Below are 19,032 nucleotides of genomic sequence, written 5' to 3'. Positions count from 1 at the left end.
TATATATAGTGATCAGTTGGGAATAGGAAAATTCAGTGACTGATGACGTCACCACTGAATTATACTACTGTAAATGATCGGATACTACAGCATAGGGTAATACGTGAAAAAATAAAATACATACGTTTACGGTCATATTAAGGTCTTCACTGCATGCTCTGTATTTATCATAGGCACGGACACGAATCAATAACTCATAATCGGGAAAATCTCCTTGTGGTAAAGGTGTCCGGTTTGGAAGCTTACTCTCTAGTCCTGAATAAAAGTATTTAAAACATAAATTGTATGAGACTTTAGTACCAAAGAGAAGTAAATATATTAATAAGGAAAATATTTTATCGAAAATCTGTGATTGGTATACAGAAATATAGCATAAATTTAAATATTAATACCTAAAACTCTATTCATCATTCAAGGCTTAGGTGACAAATTTGAGTGAATTTCTTATGCATGACGATACAATACAGCCCATATATATATTGGCAAATTTCAGGTATTTGTCACGTAATACTTTGGACAAAGCGTCCAAAATATAAACGTGTATAATATAAGTGTGGTGACCCTGGTTGACCTACCACTGTATATCGTAGTCCAAATGCTTGAGTTTCTTGATTTAACACTAAACTCATATCGTATGGGTTTATCAACATCGGTAAAGTTACTGCACTCGATCATGAATGTCGTATTCACAGCAAATCCAGCCAGCGGTTCTACATCACATATACCAACTTGTGGGAAATCATTTGCTGATACTTCCCAGCGTGTTTGGGCTACAAATAAGTAATGAAAATTAATATATTCATAAAATAGACAAATTAAACAAATCAGTAGTGATGTTGTTAGTCTATGAGTAAGATCATACTTACCTGGATAAACTGATAAATGCCTAAGTTTTCTTTGAAACTCTCGAGCATAAAGTAAAGATAATGGACTCGCCCTACCTCGCCTGTATACGCCCTGCGTGAATGAACAATATTCTCGTTTCCTTTTCGCTTTTGTCTTGTATAGACGTGTAAGTATTCACAAGATAGACATATATGCATAGCATATTTTTTTATTTTTACTGAGGGCTATATTTAATGAGAAAATCAACTGGACATCACAAGCATCAAGATGGCCGCCTTGACATTTATATTGTTGCTTAAAAAGACTGATTTAAATAAAGTTACTTTGCTTCATGCAGAAAAGGATGAAACTCTAAGAAATCTATTTTATATGCACAGAAATCCAGAAAATTCAGGCTGAGAAAATAAAGTACTGGATAAAGATAAATTTGAAAATGGTCTCAAGAGATTTTAACGAACCATACAATCTACACAAATTTTAACAACATGGATGTGTATAGTGCCAATTATCCACAGTAGAATGCAGTGGTGCTATGGCAATGGTAATATTCAAAGTACACAAAAACTACTGAGGTTAATAAAAAAAAAAAAATAATGAAGTATAAAAACCCCAAAATTGTTTTGTATAAGTATAAAGATATTGACAGAAGATGAGGTTCTGATAGAGTAGAGCATTCCGTAATGTAATGGCAGCACATTTTAATTACGTTTTCTTAGGTTTTTATGTCTCCACCTGCTTTGCTCAGGAAGGTGCTTGTTTGACAATCTAAGAAGGGATTGCCACCTATCTAATAGAACAGTGATTAATTCACTATTGGTAATGTGCCTAAAGGAATGAAATGAAAGAAAATAAAACTCAAAGTGATTATCAAAAATTGCGCCAATGTTTCTACCAAAGTCGAGCGTGGAAACCCGAGAACAACATAAATCTGATTGACCTGAACTGGAGAGTACATCAATAAAATCTTACTTCTACAGAAAAGGGCCATTAGAATTATCTCAAATGAAAGAAGGCTTTTTCATATTCCTCCTTTGTTTTTAAAACCTGATATCCTTAGAATTAAAGAATTATATGATTTCTGTGTTGGGGTATTTATGTTTCAAGCTAAATCTGGGGATCTCCCATCTAATATTGCCGATCTTTTTACATTTAATAATCAAGTCCACTCATATCAAACTCGACAATCTGAATCCTTTCATGTCCCGAAGTTTCGACTTAAAACAAAGATCAATACCATCTTCTTTTATGGTCCAAAATTCTGGTTGACCTACCTATTTGCATTAGGAATTTAATCCCAATATCCATGTTTAAGCGTCACTTAAAACAATCTTTAATACTCAAATACAAAAACCTATCTTTCTCTCGGCTTCTGGAGAGGGATCAACGTTTATTATTATTATTATTATTAATTTGATTATGATGAAGATATTATTGTAATCTTAAGTTTTGTAATTAAGTTAGTTTCTGGAATCAGTTTACAGGCTTGCCTTCTTGATTTCGGCATTTGTTATTTAAAAAACGAGTGAAATAAATAAAGAATCTGAATAATCTAACTTCACCTGAATGAGAAGAACCTCAGATTTTTTAGTAAGCCACTGTTTGAAATGAATCGCGCATGCTTGTATTGATTGGACTGCAAAAGTATAATAGTTATTCTTAAAAGAGTAGGCAGAACCATGTGTCATTAGCATATTGATGGAAAAGTATGTTGTGTTATCTAATAACCTTGCTAGAAGGTGTTGATACCTGTTGCCCTATGTTTGGAATCAACTTGCCAGGAAGTAGTCAGTTCTACATTGTAGATTAGTCCAGACTCAAAGTAATTTTTGTTGATGACAAAATTGGCTGAATTTCTGCCTGTTGCACTAAATGACTCATAATCAACTCCTATCTCTTTATAACTGGTAACATTAACTGTATACACATTCCACCTGCATAGAAGAAATAAACAACATGAATAATAAAACATTTATTGCAATATCTGACTGATGGATTAATTTGTTTTCATTTTTCTAAATTTGGAATTAGAAAATTTGCCTATCTTTAAAGTAGGGTTTGTAGTGGTTTGACTTTCACAAAAATGTTGTGTAAATGAGGTGAGATTCAAGATACATTTATTTATTCATTTCAATTCAATTAGATTGGTCCTCCAAAGTCCTGTTATTTTGAGCAAGATGTCAACTGTTGAAGTTCAATACAATTAGGTAGGAGAGGGGATGATATAAGCTTGAGAATTTGGATCAGTTGGATTGACATACATACTAGAAAAAGCGGGCTGATCAGTAAGATAAGGGTACATGTTTTGGTTTCTATCTGTCTGCCCTTGTACTTCCAGTGTATGGAGTGATATCTTGAGGGCTAGGAGGGGTCCCACGTCTCCTGGTGCTTAACTGTCTGTATTAACTGACTAATAATAAACTACCTTTGATTGAAATTTTGTAATATCAATAAATAAAATAAGTAAAAAATATTTACCAAAATGTATATGCCTCCGGATTGGATACATTAAGAACAGACTGAAGACTAAATCTCCCAGATGGGTTGGTTCGCTCCTGACAATTTAAAACACACCTAATAATAAATGACAATAATAAATGGTACGTTAGAACTTAACATATAAATTTCAAACATAATCATTGTCAGAACAATTGGCCCATCACATTCATACATATGAGGGGTTTGCACAGCGGGTACAGTTTCATCGACATCGATCCCTGGCTATACATTTCACTTGTGTCCTTGAGCAAGGCACTTTATCTTCATTGCTTTTTCTACACAAAAGAGTACAAGTGGGTACCAGGTAGAAGTGGTCGGTGCATCGGTTGTGGCTTGGACTCCTTGAGGTTGGGGGATCGAGACTCTCGCCGTGCCAGTCGCTTGTGTCCTTGGGCAAAGGCACCTTATCTACATTTGTCTCTTGCCACCCAGGAGTACAAGTGGCTACCTGGTAGGTTCAAACACAACCATGCGCTGATTACAGCTGCAATATTATGGGGCTTAAGTGTTGTGTTTCATGTGCCTGATCCACTGACCGGGGATAATAATGTAAAGCGCATAGAAGTTAGTCTACAATATGCGTTATATGCCGACAATTATTATTATTAATCAGAATTTTGAACATATTCAGGTTTTTGCATTTTATAAAAGAAGACACATTGAAGAACATTTAAAAAATAAAATAAATATTAAATATTAAATTAATAATTAATTAATTAATATTCATGATAATTTGCAAATTTTGGCAAAAATCACCAAAACTATCATACGAACTACCTGGACATAATTTATTCTATGTTTTGCTCTTTAAGGAACATTGTCAAGAATGAATGTCCATGATGGTGACAATACTATCAGAAATCAAGTCAACATATATAAAATATTTCTTGAAGGTTTGCATGGCGAGTATCAGTAACAAAATCATATTTGAAAATCTTGCCCTGAACGGGTTCCCGAATGCCGCCCTCAACTCAGGGTCAAAAGTGGAACATGAAATTTGGATATGGTTTTGTCAAGGAGGTATAAAAATAAATACCTCCTTGGTTTTGTAGTCAGATTTGCGAGAAAAATTTCAGCTACCCGTATTTCCCGACTGAGACGTCAGTGGGAGCTGTAATTTTTATGGCAAGGAGATTGAGCAACCCTTCATTCAGAAACTTTGTAGTTATTAATATTTTGGTTATAATAGAAAATATTCATTTTTTTTGGTGACGTCACACTTACGTTAGTTAGCATGCATACGTCATAAGCTAGATACGTCACCTTTTCCTGGTAAGGCAAACTTTCCCGGCGTGCTTTTTTCATGGATAAACAAACACCACTGCTTTGCACATGGATGCCTTGTCCAAGCCAGGGCTACAAGAGCTGCATTTTTAGCATTGTATAATACTTAAATAAGGTACCGTACCTCTGCAAATGAATTATTCTTAGTTATTTTTTTTTTTCTTATTTTAATTTATTTCTTCCGAAAGTGTACTTTCTATCACATATAATTCCACTGTTTTAGTTAGGCCTAGGCCTAGTCTTATGCCTCATCGTCCCCCGCTACACAGTACATCAGCAGCCCCTCCCCCATAGTACAGACGTTTGCTAGGTAACAACGTGATTGCATCTTCCTTCCCAGGTGTTCATGTAACATTGACATAATTGTTAGCTAACCAGTTGTGTGTATTTCTTTGTGAAAATGAGTACTGCGGCGTACTCATTTTCACAAAGCATTTGCATCCCCTCTTGGAAAGAGGGATTCAAAATAATTGTCTCCATATCTTTGCTAATTAAATTAATCACCGTAATTTAGCTTACACTTATGAATTTAGGGAGCACTTAAAATGTGAAATAATCATTTCACTACCTGACAAACTCTGAACTTTATTCATTTAAATTGCTGTACTATATACTCCAACATCACTGGCGCATGGTAACAACCAACTGACTGCAGACCATTTCCGGTCACACATTACTCTCCATAACACAGCACCACCTAGTTCCGTCACCTCTGGTTCATCATTAACCACCAGACCAGTCCAACCAGAACTGCTAAAGTAGTTTGCCTTGCACTATATAGGCCCCACCTCTCATCAAATCCAGCACATTCTGAACTTGTCCACATTGGCCAAGTTTACCATAGTGCACCTAACAAAATACAGGAGATACGTCACACACATACAAAGATAAACCTTCACCCAATAAGTGTCCAGGGGTATACAGGATCCCGTGTGAATGTGGTAAGTCTGCACTGGAGAGACCGGTAGAGACCAATCTACCACTCTTCAAACAATCTTTGTTTCAAGAGAAACAACAGATCGTCGATGATTACCATCTCTATTTAAACCAACAGAAATCATCTTTTATCATTCTCCTGATGGCGGTCAGAGCAATCTCACTGAGATGTTGAGACAACCAACCAGTGGTTTTACCTCAAAAAATTAGGTAAATTATTACCATGGTGTACAGGAAGATTTATGATTTCGTTTATAACATATATAATAATTCGGATATAAACTTTTATATTAGTGGCACTCAGCCACGAAGGCGGTGCATCCATAACAAAGAAAATTAACACAAAGGCCTAAGAAAAACAGCACAACATGTACTGCTGATAAACAAGATGATTATTGTTAAACAAAGACCTACTTAACACCTTTGCTTTGATGCAAGCTCTTTAGAGGCTCTGAGATCATATACCTATTAACAGGTCCATGCTGAGTTTTTTTTTTATTTGATTGGATTTATTTGGTTTCATAAAACATTACAGATCAGATTAATTAAACTTGTCTAATATTAAATCAATGACTTTATTAAGAGAAACATTAGTAAATAGAGAATAAACATAAAATGAAATTAATCAATAACCTGAATATGATTCAGAATGTTCTTACAGTTAGCATTATGGACTATATTCATTCTTAACAATGTTCTAGTAATAAACAATGATACATAGAATCAATATGGCCTTAAGTTTGCTCACCTGGACAACTTTTATAATAATAATATTTTCTAATCCTGAAAACTTTTTTGTTTTAAAATAGTCAGTAATTAAAATGTGGTCCAAGTAAAAAATTTCCTCGAACCTCATTAATTATTCATACTGCAATAAATTCACTTCTATGCAGATGAGACTAACATAGGGATATGATTGCTGATTTTGTTAAATGGTGTAAAGATGTTGGTAAAACAAAGGAAATGGTAATAGACTACAGGGAAAAAATGTGACCCTATTAATACTCTGTCATCAATGACAAAGAAATTGTTATGGTTGAGGAATACAAATATGTTGGGATGTGTCATAGACCACAAGCTCTCATGGAAGTCAACTACAGACAAACTTGTCAGCAAGTCTTCTTAGAGAATGTACATATTGCGTAAAATGAAATCTCTAAATATTGATGCTACAATTATGAAACTATTTTATACCTCCTTGATCCAAAGGGTGTTAAAATACTGTCTGATTTGCAACTATGGTAATTTATTTAAAAAAGAAAAATACAGGTCATATCGACCTATTGGAAAGGCTACAAATCTGATAAGTGATGGTTTAGTTCAGTTAAAAAAACTTTAAGAGGATCGAGTTATTAAAGCCGCCATGAGTGATACACTCATCCCCTAAATAAACAGTTTGTTCGTACAGTGCACAGTGGCAGACTTTGTGTACCAAGAACAAAAACAAATCGTTCCCAATATGCATTCGTAGCCAATTCCATCAACCTTATTAATTCTCGAGCCAAAATATAGTTGTATGGTGGCGTTCGTTTTAGTGCAACCACTGGTGGCGGTATGAAGTAATTATTTAAATAATTATTTTACACCTCCAGAGTCAATTATAATAATTACAAAGTGTTGTTCTTAATGCACTGTTTTTTATATGTATTTTGTATATAAATCTGATTTCTCTTGTATATTAATTTATTTAAACCTTTTATTTTTATAATGAAAATAATACAATAATAAAATATAATTTAATTTTCAGTACTTTCGTGATTTTAAATGTTAGTTAAGTTATTGTAAATGATAATAATTAATAATTATAATGTACGGTATTACTTCTTAATGTAATGTTTTTATATGTATTTTGTACTATATATAAATTTGATTTTTTTTTTTGTATATATTGAAATTTTTATATCTTTTACAATAATAATAAAATAAAAATAATTATAATTATACTTAATAATGGTTATAATTATCTATATATTAATTCTGTAAACTGCCACCTCGTAACTTCACCAATCTCCTCTGAAAACACTGGCAGGAATGTACTCATATCTCATACACTGGGGTTTCTATATGTCATATACTCTGCTACTTTTCAAGGTTTGATTTGATATTGGATAACAACGCAAAAACCTGCCAAAAACCATGAAAATCTGTACCTGTTTCTCCATGTTTCGCGAGTCGCTTACGTCACATAAATAAATTTGTAATCTGTACCACCACAGTGCTCAGTTTTAAAAAATATTGCATCAGGCAGTAATAGAAATAGTCTGTTTCGCAGCTTCATTACGTCACCCCACATGCCTCACAGTCATGTCAGCAAAATATATGAGCAGCATGTTCCCGCACACCACAGAGTACCCGTTGTATGCTGAATATATTACTGTAGTCTTATATGGCTCAAAACATCAGTAATAAATGGCATGCTTTACAAATTGATCAGGTAAAAATAAACGTACGTCTGGGCACAAGCCATCATATTATAAGTTAGGCCAAAAACCGGGCCTAATAATTTTGGATTGGGCTACCCTAGCCCTACGCTGCTACAGACAAGCCTAGCTTGCTCCACCAATCAACGCTTTGAATTTAAAAAAACAGGTCGGATCATGAACAGGGGCGGAATTTTTGAAATTTCAATGCATTTTAATGTTTTGTGCTAGTCACTTATCTATTCTAAAGCTCTTGTTCCCCACCCTCCACGTTTGAAAAATTCTGGAACCGCCCTTCATCAAACTGGACAATAATTCCTCACAAGGACTATTCAGGAAAGACACTCATCTACAAAGACATTATCTACAAAGACGTCATTTACAAAAATAATGAGACATACTAACAACTTCCCATACCATTCAACAATATACATAACAAAACACGCCACCTTTCCCCACTCATCCAACACCGTGTGGAGCACCGATATAATGCTAGTAATAATAATTATTATTATTTTCAGTGCTGTTGCAATTTTAAATGTTTGTCCAGTTTAAACGATACAGTTTTCTTAATGAATTACTCTTCTTACATGCATTTTGTATCTAGATTTGATTTTTCTTGTACACATGAATATTTTTAAAACTTTAATTGGCTATAATTTCATACTTTAATATTCAGTGCTTTGATTTTAAATTTTTGCCAGTTTTCAAATGCATTTCCTTCTTTTTGTTGAACAATAAATTATTTCAGTATTCTATGCCTATAATATTGATTTTGGTATCAAATTGTAGGATTTTTGGAGTAGAATTTCTTTCTAAGAAACTTTCTGGAAGGAACTTCCAACTTGTGACCCCTAGTGAATAAATTATTATTAATGATAAGTTATAGCTTACTTCAATTTGATATCTGGTGGATCATTCTGCTGTACAAATATAGTTTGTCGAGCAGTGGCCTCACGATCGCCTTGTGAAATTACTAGCATAAATTCATATTCCATGTCAAAACCTGGCTGGAAATCTTCAACTTTAACACTGATCTTCAATTCATTATCAAACTCAGTAAGGTGTCCTGAGGAAGCAATTTGTACACACTTAGTATTAATTTTTAATTTGTATGAAAAAAAGTCTCTAGCGAAATTCACACCTGCAGCCTCTCTGTCAAGGCGAATGTCATTGAGAGCAGGGACCCATGGTATAGCCACAATTTGTACCCCCATGAACGTCTCTAATGCAACTGACTTATAGAGTACTACAGTATTACGTCAGGATACCACATGATACTACTCCGTTGCTATCGTTGCAAAAGGTGTTCAACCGGACGCCATTTTCTTCACTGACAAACCATTGATCCCAATTTCTAATGTAATTATTAAGATGTTGTATCTTACCTTTTCTTTGTAAATTTTAATTGATGATTACATGTGTGTTTGATATTCTAATATAATGCGAGCATTTGTGTTTTTAGTACATTTTTATGGTAAAATATTAGATTTTAAAATGCCTATTCCAGAAAGTCTATGAAGTCATTCAGGCGTAATGAACAGTAACTAACGCCTGTTGACAACAGAGAGCGCCATCGCGTCGCGACGACAAGTGGTACTCTATACACATTATTGGAGATATGGTTAAGTTACCGAGGCTCCCAAGGCGGGCTGGGCTTTCTCTCCTTCTCCTCATGGTACTTCAACGCAAGAAATTTAATTACATGTACGGCAGACAAGCTAGGATAAGAGTTACTGCACTGATATCTGGAATTTTAGGAGTACTACTACTTTTAAACTGTTGAATACCGTGTAGTCTCCTATATCTCTAAGCACAATAAAAGAAGAGCTTTGAGAACAATTGTGAGGTCCCACCGACGCAGCAAAACATGGCGAGGTGGTCGAGAATTAAATATTCCACGCATAAACTGTGTTATCGCGTTAGAAGTAGAAATACTCGACCCGTCAGGAAATTTAGGTACAATGACAGTTAACGCTGACCGGTATCCCGCTATGGTGTGCGCCTGCGACCCAGATTCTAACCAAATAACGAAGGAAAGTACACACATCCCCTAGAGAGGGAGACAGTGGATCAATTTCATGGTCGGAACAACATCAAGAAAATGCTTAAATGCGACTGAGTGTTGTAGACGGTCCTAGTGGACTCACGGCGTGATTGGGCGGCAAGGGAAGCAGGGCCCTCTGGAAACCCACCACGTCTGAACTCATCCCGGACAAACAGACAGTCAAAGACAGGGACTTCAGGTTGTTCAGTCCTACCTGAGCTTGGGCCTGAGACAGAAGGTCCAGGCGAAGCGGTAGAATGCGTGGGAGATCTTAGAAGAGATCCAACATCAGAGGGAACCACCTAGGAGCTACAAAGAGGACCTTGCACGTGTGACGCCGGATATGAGCCACCACCTGAGGAAGAAAAGAGAGGGGTGGAAAGGCGTAGGCACAAAGACCGTCCCATGGGATTGACAGGGCATTTGTGGCCCAAGCTGTGGGCTCTGGGTAACGAGAGCAAAATACTGGGAGCTGCACTGTAAACCTTGTCGCAAAGAGATCGATGTGGGGTCTGCCGTAAATGTACAAAATGTGCTGAACTACCACCGGATGAAGCCACTATTCTGTGGGCAGAAGGGACTGCTTTCAGGACAACGCATTGGCTAAAATGTTTAACCTTCCGGGTTAGGGTCAATAGCATGATGTTGCCATGTGTAACAACAAAGGGTTGAGGAATGTGTTCCCCCCCTGACGGTTCATGTATGACACCACCGTGGTATTGTCGGTCTGAACAAGGACTACTTCTCCTTGTACTCGATGCAGTCTTCGCAGGACCATAGTCTTGGAATGTGGAGCAATAACCGCCCACCCCGACTCAGACGCATCTGTGTCGATACAGATGCGTGGAATGGGTTCGGGAAACAGTTTCCCCGCCCTAAGGACATCCTCCTAAAGCCACCACTGCAGACGGGATGCTACAAATGCTGTCATTGGTACAGCAATCCCCAGATCCCGAGAGGACAGGGTGAAATGGGACAGCAGATGGAGTTGCAAGGGACGCATGTGAAGACGGCAGTTGGGTACGAGATCCACAAAACTGGCCAGATACCCCAGAACCCTGAGCCACAGTAGAGCTGGAGATGAAGGATGTGCCAGTAGGCATGAAACGGCTAAGAGACACTTGTGTATCCTGGATTCCAAGGGCGACGCGACTGATCGCCGCAGGTCAATGAGAGCCACTAGGTACATGGGAAATTGCAAAAGCACCAAGTTTGACTTCTCCCTGTTGATCACGAAACCCAGAGACTCTGTAAGATGCATCACAACGTCGAGGTGATGTTATATAGTATTAAGATAACTTACGAATATAGGCCAAGTCAATAAAACCATTGGACTGAACTTTTACCTCACTAATCCAGTGGGCACCTGTTAAACGTCTCCTTAATTATTACATATGAAGTCTTTGAGAGGACAATAGCCAATTCATGACAAAAAGCCCAAGTGGTCAACTCCTTACATTTGATTTATAAAATAAGCTCAATTGAGAGACAGCTTGTTACTAAATATAAGTTAAGTTCTACCCCCAAAGTTGTTATATTATCTGACCAATAGAAACTCCCCAAAATGATGTAATAGTCAAATGATTAGGATAAGGTGATATCTTTCAACCAATCACAGAAAGTCCACCACACCCCAAGCTTGTATGAAAAGTAAAGTATTAGTGGACTTCCTTCTGATACCTTGAAGGAAACACTACGTTTCACAACCCTTACTTGTATATATTGTATATATCATGCAGTAGAGTAGTAAATAAACGCTTTGCATTATAACCAGAAGAGATGTAGTCAGTTCAGTTATTGAAAGTAAACCATCTCGCTTGTCATATCACTACAATATTACATAGTGAAGATCCAGTCTTTGCATCCGAAACATAACATTGGAATCGGGCAACACCAGCTTGAGCATTACATGGCGGACTGCCATACATAATATTACAGTGATTTAGCAACACCTGTCATGATGCAGCAAGGATTTACAGTATCGATTATCCAGTCGTACAGGTACATGAAAATCCGAATCCCCCTGGCATGGAAAATAGCCGCTAGGGATTTGACTACTCAGTTAAAAACCCATGGAGCTGTAGACAGGCCAAAAGGAAGCACTCGAAAATGGTAAGTGAGACCTGCCAACTGCAACTGTAGCCATTTAATAATAATAATAATAATACACATTTTTAAAGTGCCTATTGCAAACAAAACTGGCTTGTCACTGGCGCTGGAAGAAGTTGAACTATTTAAAGAGGAAAGACTTAAGAGCGGATTTGAATAATTCTGGATGAGAGATGATACGTAATTGAGGAAGCAGAGAGTTCCAGAGTTTAGAAGCAGAGAAGAAAAAAGAGCGTTCACAAGTACGAATTTGAGGTTGTCTGGGTGAATAGGAATGTGGAAATATGCATCCTCTAGGTCTACAGTCACTGCCCAATCGCCAGGCTGAAGACCCTGGAAAACCACAGGCAAAGAATCCATGCAAAACCGTAGGGGCCTCATGGACAAACTGTTGAGGCTGCGAAGGTTTAAAATTGGACGCCAACCCCGGACAATTTCTCTATGAGGAAAAGGTGGACGTGAACCTTTCGACTGGAGGTGAGACGGTGACTAACGCCACCGCGCCCTTGGTTAGCAAATCTTCCACCCCCTTGAAAATGGCCCCTCTTTTTTCCGGGGTGGGCAGGGGTCTGAGTCACCCTGTGAACGCCTACCGGCGGCGGGGATGTGAATTTGATTCGGTATTCCTGGGAAATGGTTTGGAGAACCCAACTCTCTATCGACACCCTTCTCCATGCATCCGCAAACAGCCCCAACCTTCCCCCCACAGGTCTGACACCACATGCGGTGGTGGTGCGGACCAACCACCACCCTCAACGGTAGAGAGGACCCTCTGCCCACGCCCGCCCTGATGACCACCATAATAAGCAGAGTCAGCAAAAAAGCATCTGGCACGAGAACCCGCGGGGCCCCAGGACTAGAGGAAAGAGAGCAAATAACTAGATGCATTGACAGCACGCATGCCTTCACCAGCTGCCCTATCGGCCAGCTGAAGGGCGTCTTCCACAGCAGCAAGCCCTTGTTCAAAAAAACACCAACTGGGACCCGGCAGAGACTAGCCTGTGATCCTCACGGAACTTGGTCCTTGCCGTCCTAGGAATTTGAGGGGCCATGATAAGGGAGTGGAACTGGCTTCAGGCACAGGAAACACCGCAGAGAGATGGCGCGGAGCCGCCCTACGGGACAAACTATTTTGGGCCCGTGCATCCAAGCAGGCAATAAGGCTACTTCATCAACAAAAGTTTCTTATTACAGTTATATGGAAGTTACAGTTACAAAAAAAGATGTCTCTGGTGGGAATCGAACCTACAATGTGTCGATATATCGATGAGCGTCATACCGTTTAGACCACCGCGGCCTATACAATATCATTACGTATCTAAGACACAAATAAAGAATCTTGAATCCTGAATAACAGAATTAGCAGTAATAAAACCAAGAATATACATAAAAACCAGATAAAGTTATTTTGCAGATTATTATTAATATTATTATTACAAATTTTTCCAATGTTACATACCTCCAGCTTTATCAGTACCATTATAAAAGCAGCCTTTAGTGATGTTCCATGAGTTATTTTTTTTTGCATATTCAAATTCTGGATTCACCTTGCCACTACTGGTTACATTTCTTTTGTCTGCAAATTCTTCTATATTGGTATATATGGTTTCATTATTGTAAACGTATTTCTTTTGACGACATAACCAACTTATTGTAAAGCTTTCTTCACCTTGCGAATCAGGGTCGATTGTTTCTTCAGATGCATCAATCTCAAAAGTAGAACTGTTGCCAAAGGTACGATATGACCCGCCACTTATCCGGGCTTGTAAGTCTGACGACTCAACAGTGATTTGGGTACTATCGGTGGTCTCGAGACCACATTCTTCATCCATTTTCACAGTCAAGCTTATTTCGTAAGTGCCATAATTAATTCCAAAGCTTGCCCTTGGGATACTGAGCACAGGCAGTGGGCTGCCAAATGTTACCACATTGTCCGGCAAACTATAAGGCCCTTTATCATCACTCAGTTTCCAATTGTAATATGCAACGTTTGTTGTTTGGCAACTGATAGTAACTTCTGAAAACACCATGATAACATCGGCAGATTTGAATGCTCGATTTCCGTATTTGTCGCAGTTAAAATTTTCATTGCATAAATTAAGTTTCTTTACTGATACAACGGGAAAGAAACATGGTTTTTTAGTTATAATTTGCTGTATAAATCTAAACTGGTAAGAAACAATGTTAGATGCATTAATAGAAACATTATGTATGCATGTTTCGTTAAACTTGTGTACTTGTAATAATGAGGCATAACTTCCATTGAAACCTGTCTCCCAAAGCTTGTCAATGTCAGGGTCAACTTTTATTTCAGTAACATTATATTGCATTTCACACATATACTGGTCACCTGTAAATACAACACTGCTGTTGCAATGCTGCACATCGAAGTATTCAAATCGATAGCAAACACTAGTTCCAAATATGGATGCCGTAAGAGTAAATTCAACATTTTGTGTCTCATCCTTCGGTCCAGGACCTGTGATTGTTAAGTTTCTCATAGCGCCCTGCACATCTATCTTTACACTTGTTACAACTGAAAATACCGGATTTGACGAGTTAATCATAACCTCATATATACCTGGGTATGTGTATTCATACAAGGCTTCGGGGATATCAGTGACATTGATGCTATCTTTGTAAGTATCATTGAAATCCCAATAATATGTAATTCCTGTTCCATTCGAGTAACTAATATTGACAAGAACTTGACGATCCAAAGGGACATATATATTGCCTTCAAACTCATGAGCCGGCTCTTCTGATTTGTTTCCATTTTCATTAACATCAATATAGTACACATGAGCCCTTACTTGAGTGATTTGTTCAAGAATGGTGAAGTCCCGACACTCTGTGCCATTTGAAACTTCATTCCACATGTCAATACACACATGATAGTCGCCCTCTACGCTGTAGTTTTGATTGAAGCACTGCGTAAGATTAAATCCATCAAGCTGGAATACAGAGCTTGGAAGGATGCAGTCATCTTCAGCTAAAGCTATATCATTACTTATTGGATTGTCAACTGAAGTGTTAAAATAAACAATAAATGTGACGTTTGTTGGTAAAGAAATATTCTGATTCTGAAAAACAAAAAAAGGTACTAACACGACTCCACTTACAACACCCACAAAGGGTAGAAGGTTAATTTCCTGAGAATGAAGCTTCACACCATCTACAGGATACTGAATAAATTGATCTGTTGCCATTCTCGCTGATACATTACCAATTAGATTTGATGCGTAGACAGTAACAGGATAGACCCCAGAATCATTGTATGAGTGGCTAACTTCAAACCAAGACTGGTTACTTATTGTGTAAGTTGACGAGTCGCCGAAATCAACTACAAAAGTCACACGCGACCCCCACGTAGTGTTGACATGAAACGTGACATTCCAATTGACTCGCTGATACTTGTGCGATGTAAAAATTGCAAGATTTTCTATAGGCTGTTCCATCTCAATCTCAATGCTATAGTTGATGTAACTGATGTGGTTTGAAATAAAGATGTCGATGTAGTAAATGCCATAAGTATGTAAATAAAGAGGATGATAGGTTCTCTTAGTATTCACATCAAAAATGAGACTGTAATGCTGTTGCTTTGTCTCCATCCCGGTGATATTATACATAGCAGTTGCATTTGTTGGAAAGTCATGTACATCTCCTAGGAAATCATATTGCACGTCAAGGGTCCCATTGCCAGTTCCTATAGAATCTATCCGTCCTGGAGAATTTGGGGTCAACCGGATCTCTCCAGCAACAACTGGATTTTCTACTACTACAGGATATGAGACGGCTTCGCTGCTGATGTTATTCTGGGCATAGAGATAAATAAGATAGACATCAGGGCGTATGTAGGTGTGGTTAACCCTTTGAGGGTTTCCAAACAGCACATTGTGGTATATCTCTACAGATGTCTGATCACCAAATTCAAACAGCATAAGAATTTCCGTTCCATTGGATGTATAATCCAGAAACATAGTTTCATTGGTCGATAAGTAGTTAATTGTGGGCTCCATTCTAAGACCAAGAATTACTACTTGAATATGTACTACAATGTTGTCTGTTCTAGGCCCACTAACTTCATTTTCAGCTGTCACAGACACAACAAAATTACCAAAAGTTGGGTACACTTCATTTCTAAGTTCACAAAAACCAGAGTTAGTGCTATCGTTAAATTGCAGATCACTTTGTTCAAGATCAGTGTCGTTGAAAGTTGCATTCAAATGAAGATCCGATCCATGGGCTGATGTCAATTCCACATCATAACCACTATCAAAATTTAAGATTGGGGTTTGGTGGACTTGGAAATCGGCAATAGGTGTCTGTATAAATGCTTCAGTGCTAAAATTGACTCTGCTGATTTCATTATAAACAGCAAATTCTACAGGTATGTTGGCGTCTGTGTTCGATGTAAACAACAATAGACCATTTCCTAAACAAGTAGAACAAATTACTATTAAATCAATGAAAATAGAAATTGTTATCTTTAAAAGTTTTTCAATTCACATCAATATTAAGTTTATTGCTACATGATGAGTCATCTTACACAATTATCCTTGTTAAGAATGACTGATTTTCCAAAACATATACACCAAACAATTACAATTAATACTGCAAGACAAAAATTATAAATAAAAATTAAGAGCTTTTTAATTGAAATGTAATTAGGGTCAAGGACAGTGGTGGCTCCAGAAATTTGCAGACAATTTTGAAAAAACAATGAAGGATAAATAATTTTTGCCAAGACTCAAAATGGTGTACCAAATCTAGCAAAGGTGAAAAACTTGTTAGAGGAAGAAGCAGAGGAATCAAAAATTTTAGCGAAGAGTGTTTCAATGCATAATTTCATAAGAGCATCACCATTGAAGTTGACGTGTCTGTTTGAGGAACATTTTTTTGAGTGGATGCAGAATGTTACACTTGGACTATATCTTAAAGATGTATTGTTCAATGAAAAATACCAAAAAAAAAAAAAAAAAAAATTTTTAATCCTTTTTGAAATTAACTTGCTCATTTAGGAATAAATAAAATAGTAGCCAACCACAGAATCACTCAGAAGATAATGAGAATGATGTAGAGAAGTTGAGCAAGTTTGACAATTGAAAACAGAAGAATGTAAGGGACAATCAGGATTTTGGACAATTTTCGAAAAACAATAAAGGATAAAAAATATTTCCCGAATCTAGAAAAGGTGGGAAGATAGAGAAAGAAGCATGGGACAATACATCTTTAGGATGACAGTCATCCACCAAGAAGAGAGGTATTGGCAAAGGCAAATAAAAGAGTCTATGGAAATACAGGACCATGGCACCCCACACAAAATTGGCAGTACTGGAGGAAGTGTTGTCACATGATCATTTAAATACAAATTCACGCTTGAATGATCATGTGAAAAGTGGATCTGAGTACTTACAAGTTACATCAGTCTCCCTGGAGATGTTGCTAAAGTAGCAACGAAAGTACAATAAGCTATATTATAATAATTCAAAGTTCCAATTACAATAAAAACTAATCAAAAAATAAAAATTATCAATTAGAATTAGAGTATTTATAAAATGTTTACCCATGACCTTACAGTAAAAAATGATAAAAAACTTTCAGGCACTGGATTTTCATCATATTATTACACATTTTTTATATTCAATCATTTCTTTGCTAAAGTTCATAATTTGTGTAATAATACGGAAACATGAATTATCTTTTTTTATTTTTTTTTATTTTCAGGAGACAATAAATTTTTTTAATAATTGCTGATAAAAAGAGATTACTTTATAAACAACACATAATTCAAAATTATTAGCAATATTGCCAATCAAATCAAATTATTAATTATTAGCAATATTGCCATAAAGAAAATAAATATTCATGAACTTTCTTCACCTTCACAACCAATCAGCTCCAAGCAAAATTCACCATCTGGCCAATTGCTAGAAAAGATTCTAAGATATCTTGCATATAAAGTGTCCACAAAATCATCAGCCGTATAAAACATATTAGCTGTTTTATTATCTTGATTGGTAACTGTAAAAGTCTTCAAAATAAAAGAAAACCACACAGTTTTAATTAGGTACATATTTCCCCAGTAAAAGATATTATGTCACACCCACATATGGGCATCCGATGCCAATCACCCATATGTGGGCAAATCAAACATAAAAACAACAAAAGTTGGACAGGGTGGACAGAACTTTGAGCCCTGTCTATCAGACTATCAAACTTTATTCGATTCGACAAAACATGTGACATGCCTAAATATGGTCATAATGACATCAAATCATGTCCATATATAGGCACATCATGACTATATATGGGAATACAACAGTATTTTAATAAAGAAAGTTTTAATAATTTAGACAGCACTTTTGTAATAATCTAGGCATTTTGCAGAATTTTAAGGCAGGCATTTAAAATACAAAACCAAAACCAGAGCCTTGCAGGCGTCAACGTTCCTATGCATGATACACGACTTAAAAATACACGTATATATATACGTATACACGTATATATATGTATATACGCGTGCATATATACACGCGCACGTGTACATACACACGCGCGTGTATATCTACGCATGTATATTATACGTATAATATATATACGTATATAGATTTAGGCATATATACATATACGTGTATATATACGTATACATGTATATATATATATATATGTATACATGTATATACATATATATATATTATTTATAAATAATATATATATATTATTTATAAATAACATATATATATAAATTATATATATATATAAATAATATATAAATTATATATATATAAATAATATATAAATAATATGTATATAAATATATATATATATATATATATATATATATATTTTATATATATTTTTTATATATATAAATATATATATGTTGTATTT

General features: G+C 36.3%; 1 protein-coding gene across 1 annotated transcript in view; it reads right to left on the bottom strand.

Moving 5' to 3' along the window:
* Positions 1-19,032, bottom strand: part of LOC117123758 (polycystic kidney disease and receptor for egg jelly-related protein-like) — a 95,283-nt gene that overhangs the window by 67,726 nt on the left and 8,525 nt on the right. Inside the window, exons 5-11 of the mRNA XM_033269763.1 lie at positions 18,022-18,172; positions 13,598-16,573; positions 8,877-9,051; positions 3,322-3,417; positions 2,593-2,777; positions 576-770; positions 125-255 (exon numbers count right to left, since the gene is read on the bottom strand). Coding sequence (XP_033125654.1) covers positions 125-255; positions 576-770; positions 2,593-2,777; positions 3,322-3,417; positions 8,877-9,051; positions 13,598-16,573; positions 18,022-18,172 — 3,909 coding nt within the window. The remainder of the gene's footprint in view (positions 1-124; positions 256-575; positions 771-2,592; positions 2,778-3,321; positions 3,418-8,876; positions 9,052-13,597; positions 16,574-18,021; positions 18,173-19,032) is intronic.

The sequence above is a fragment of the Anneissia japonica genome, unplaced genomic scaffold, assembly GCF_011630105.1.
Source record: "Anneissia japonica isolate Jap-2015-1 unplaced genomic scaffold, ASM1163010v1 scaffold7096_len229077_cov162, whole genome shotgun sequence".
NCBI lineage: Eukaryota > Metazoa > Echinodermata > Crinoidea > Comatulida > Comatulidae > Anneissia > Anneissia japonica.
Note: the sequence above shows the minus strand (reverse complement) of the source record. Positions and strands in the feature narration are given on the sequence as shown.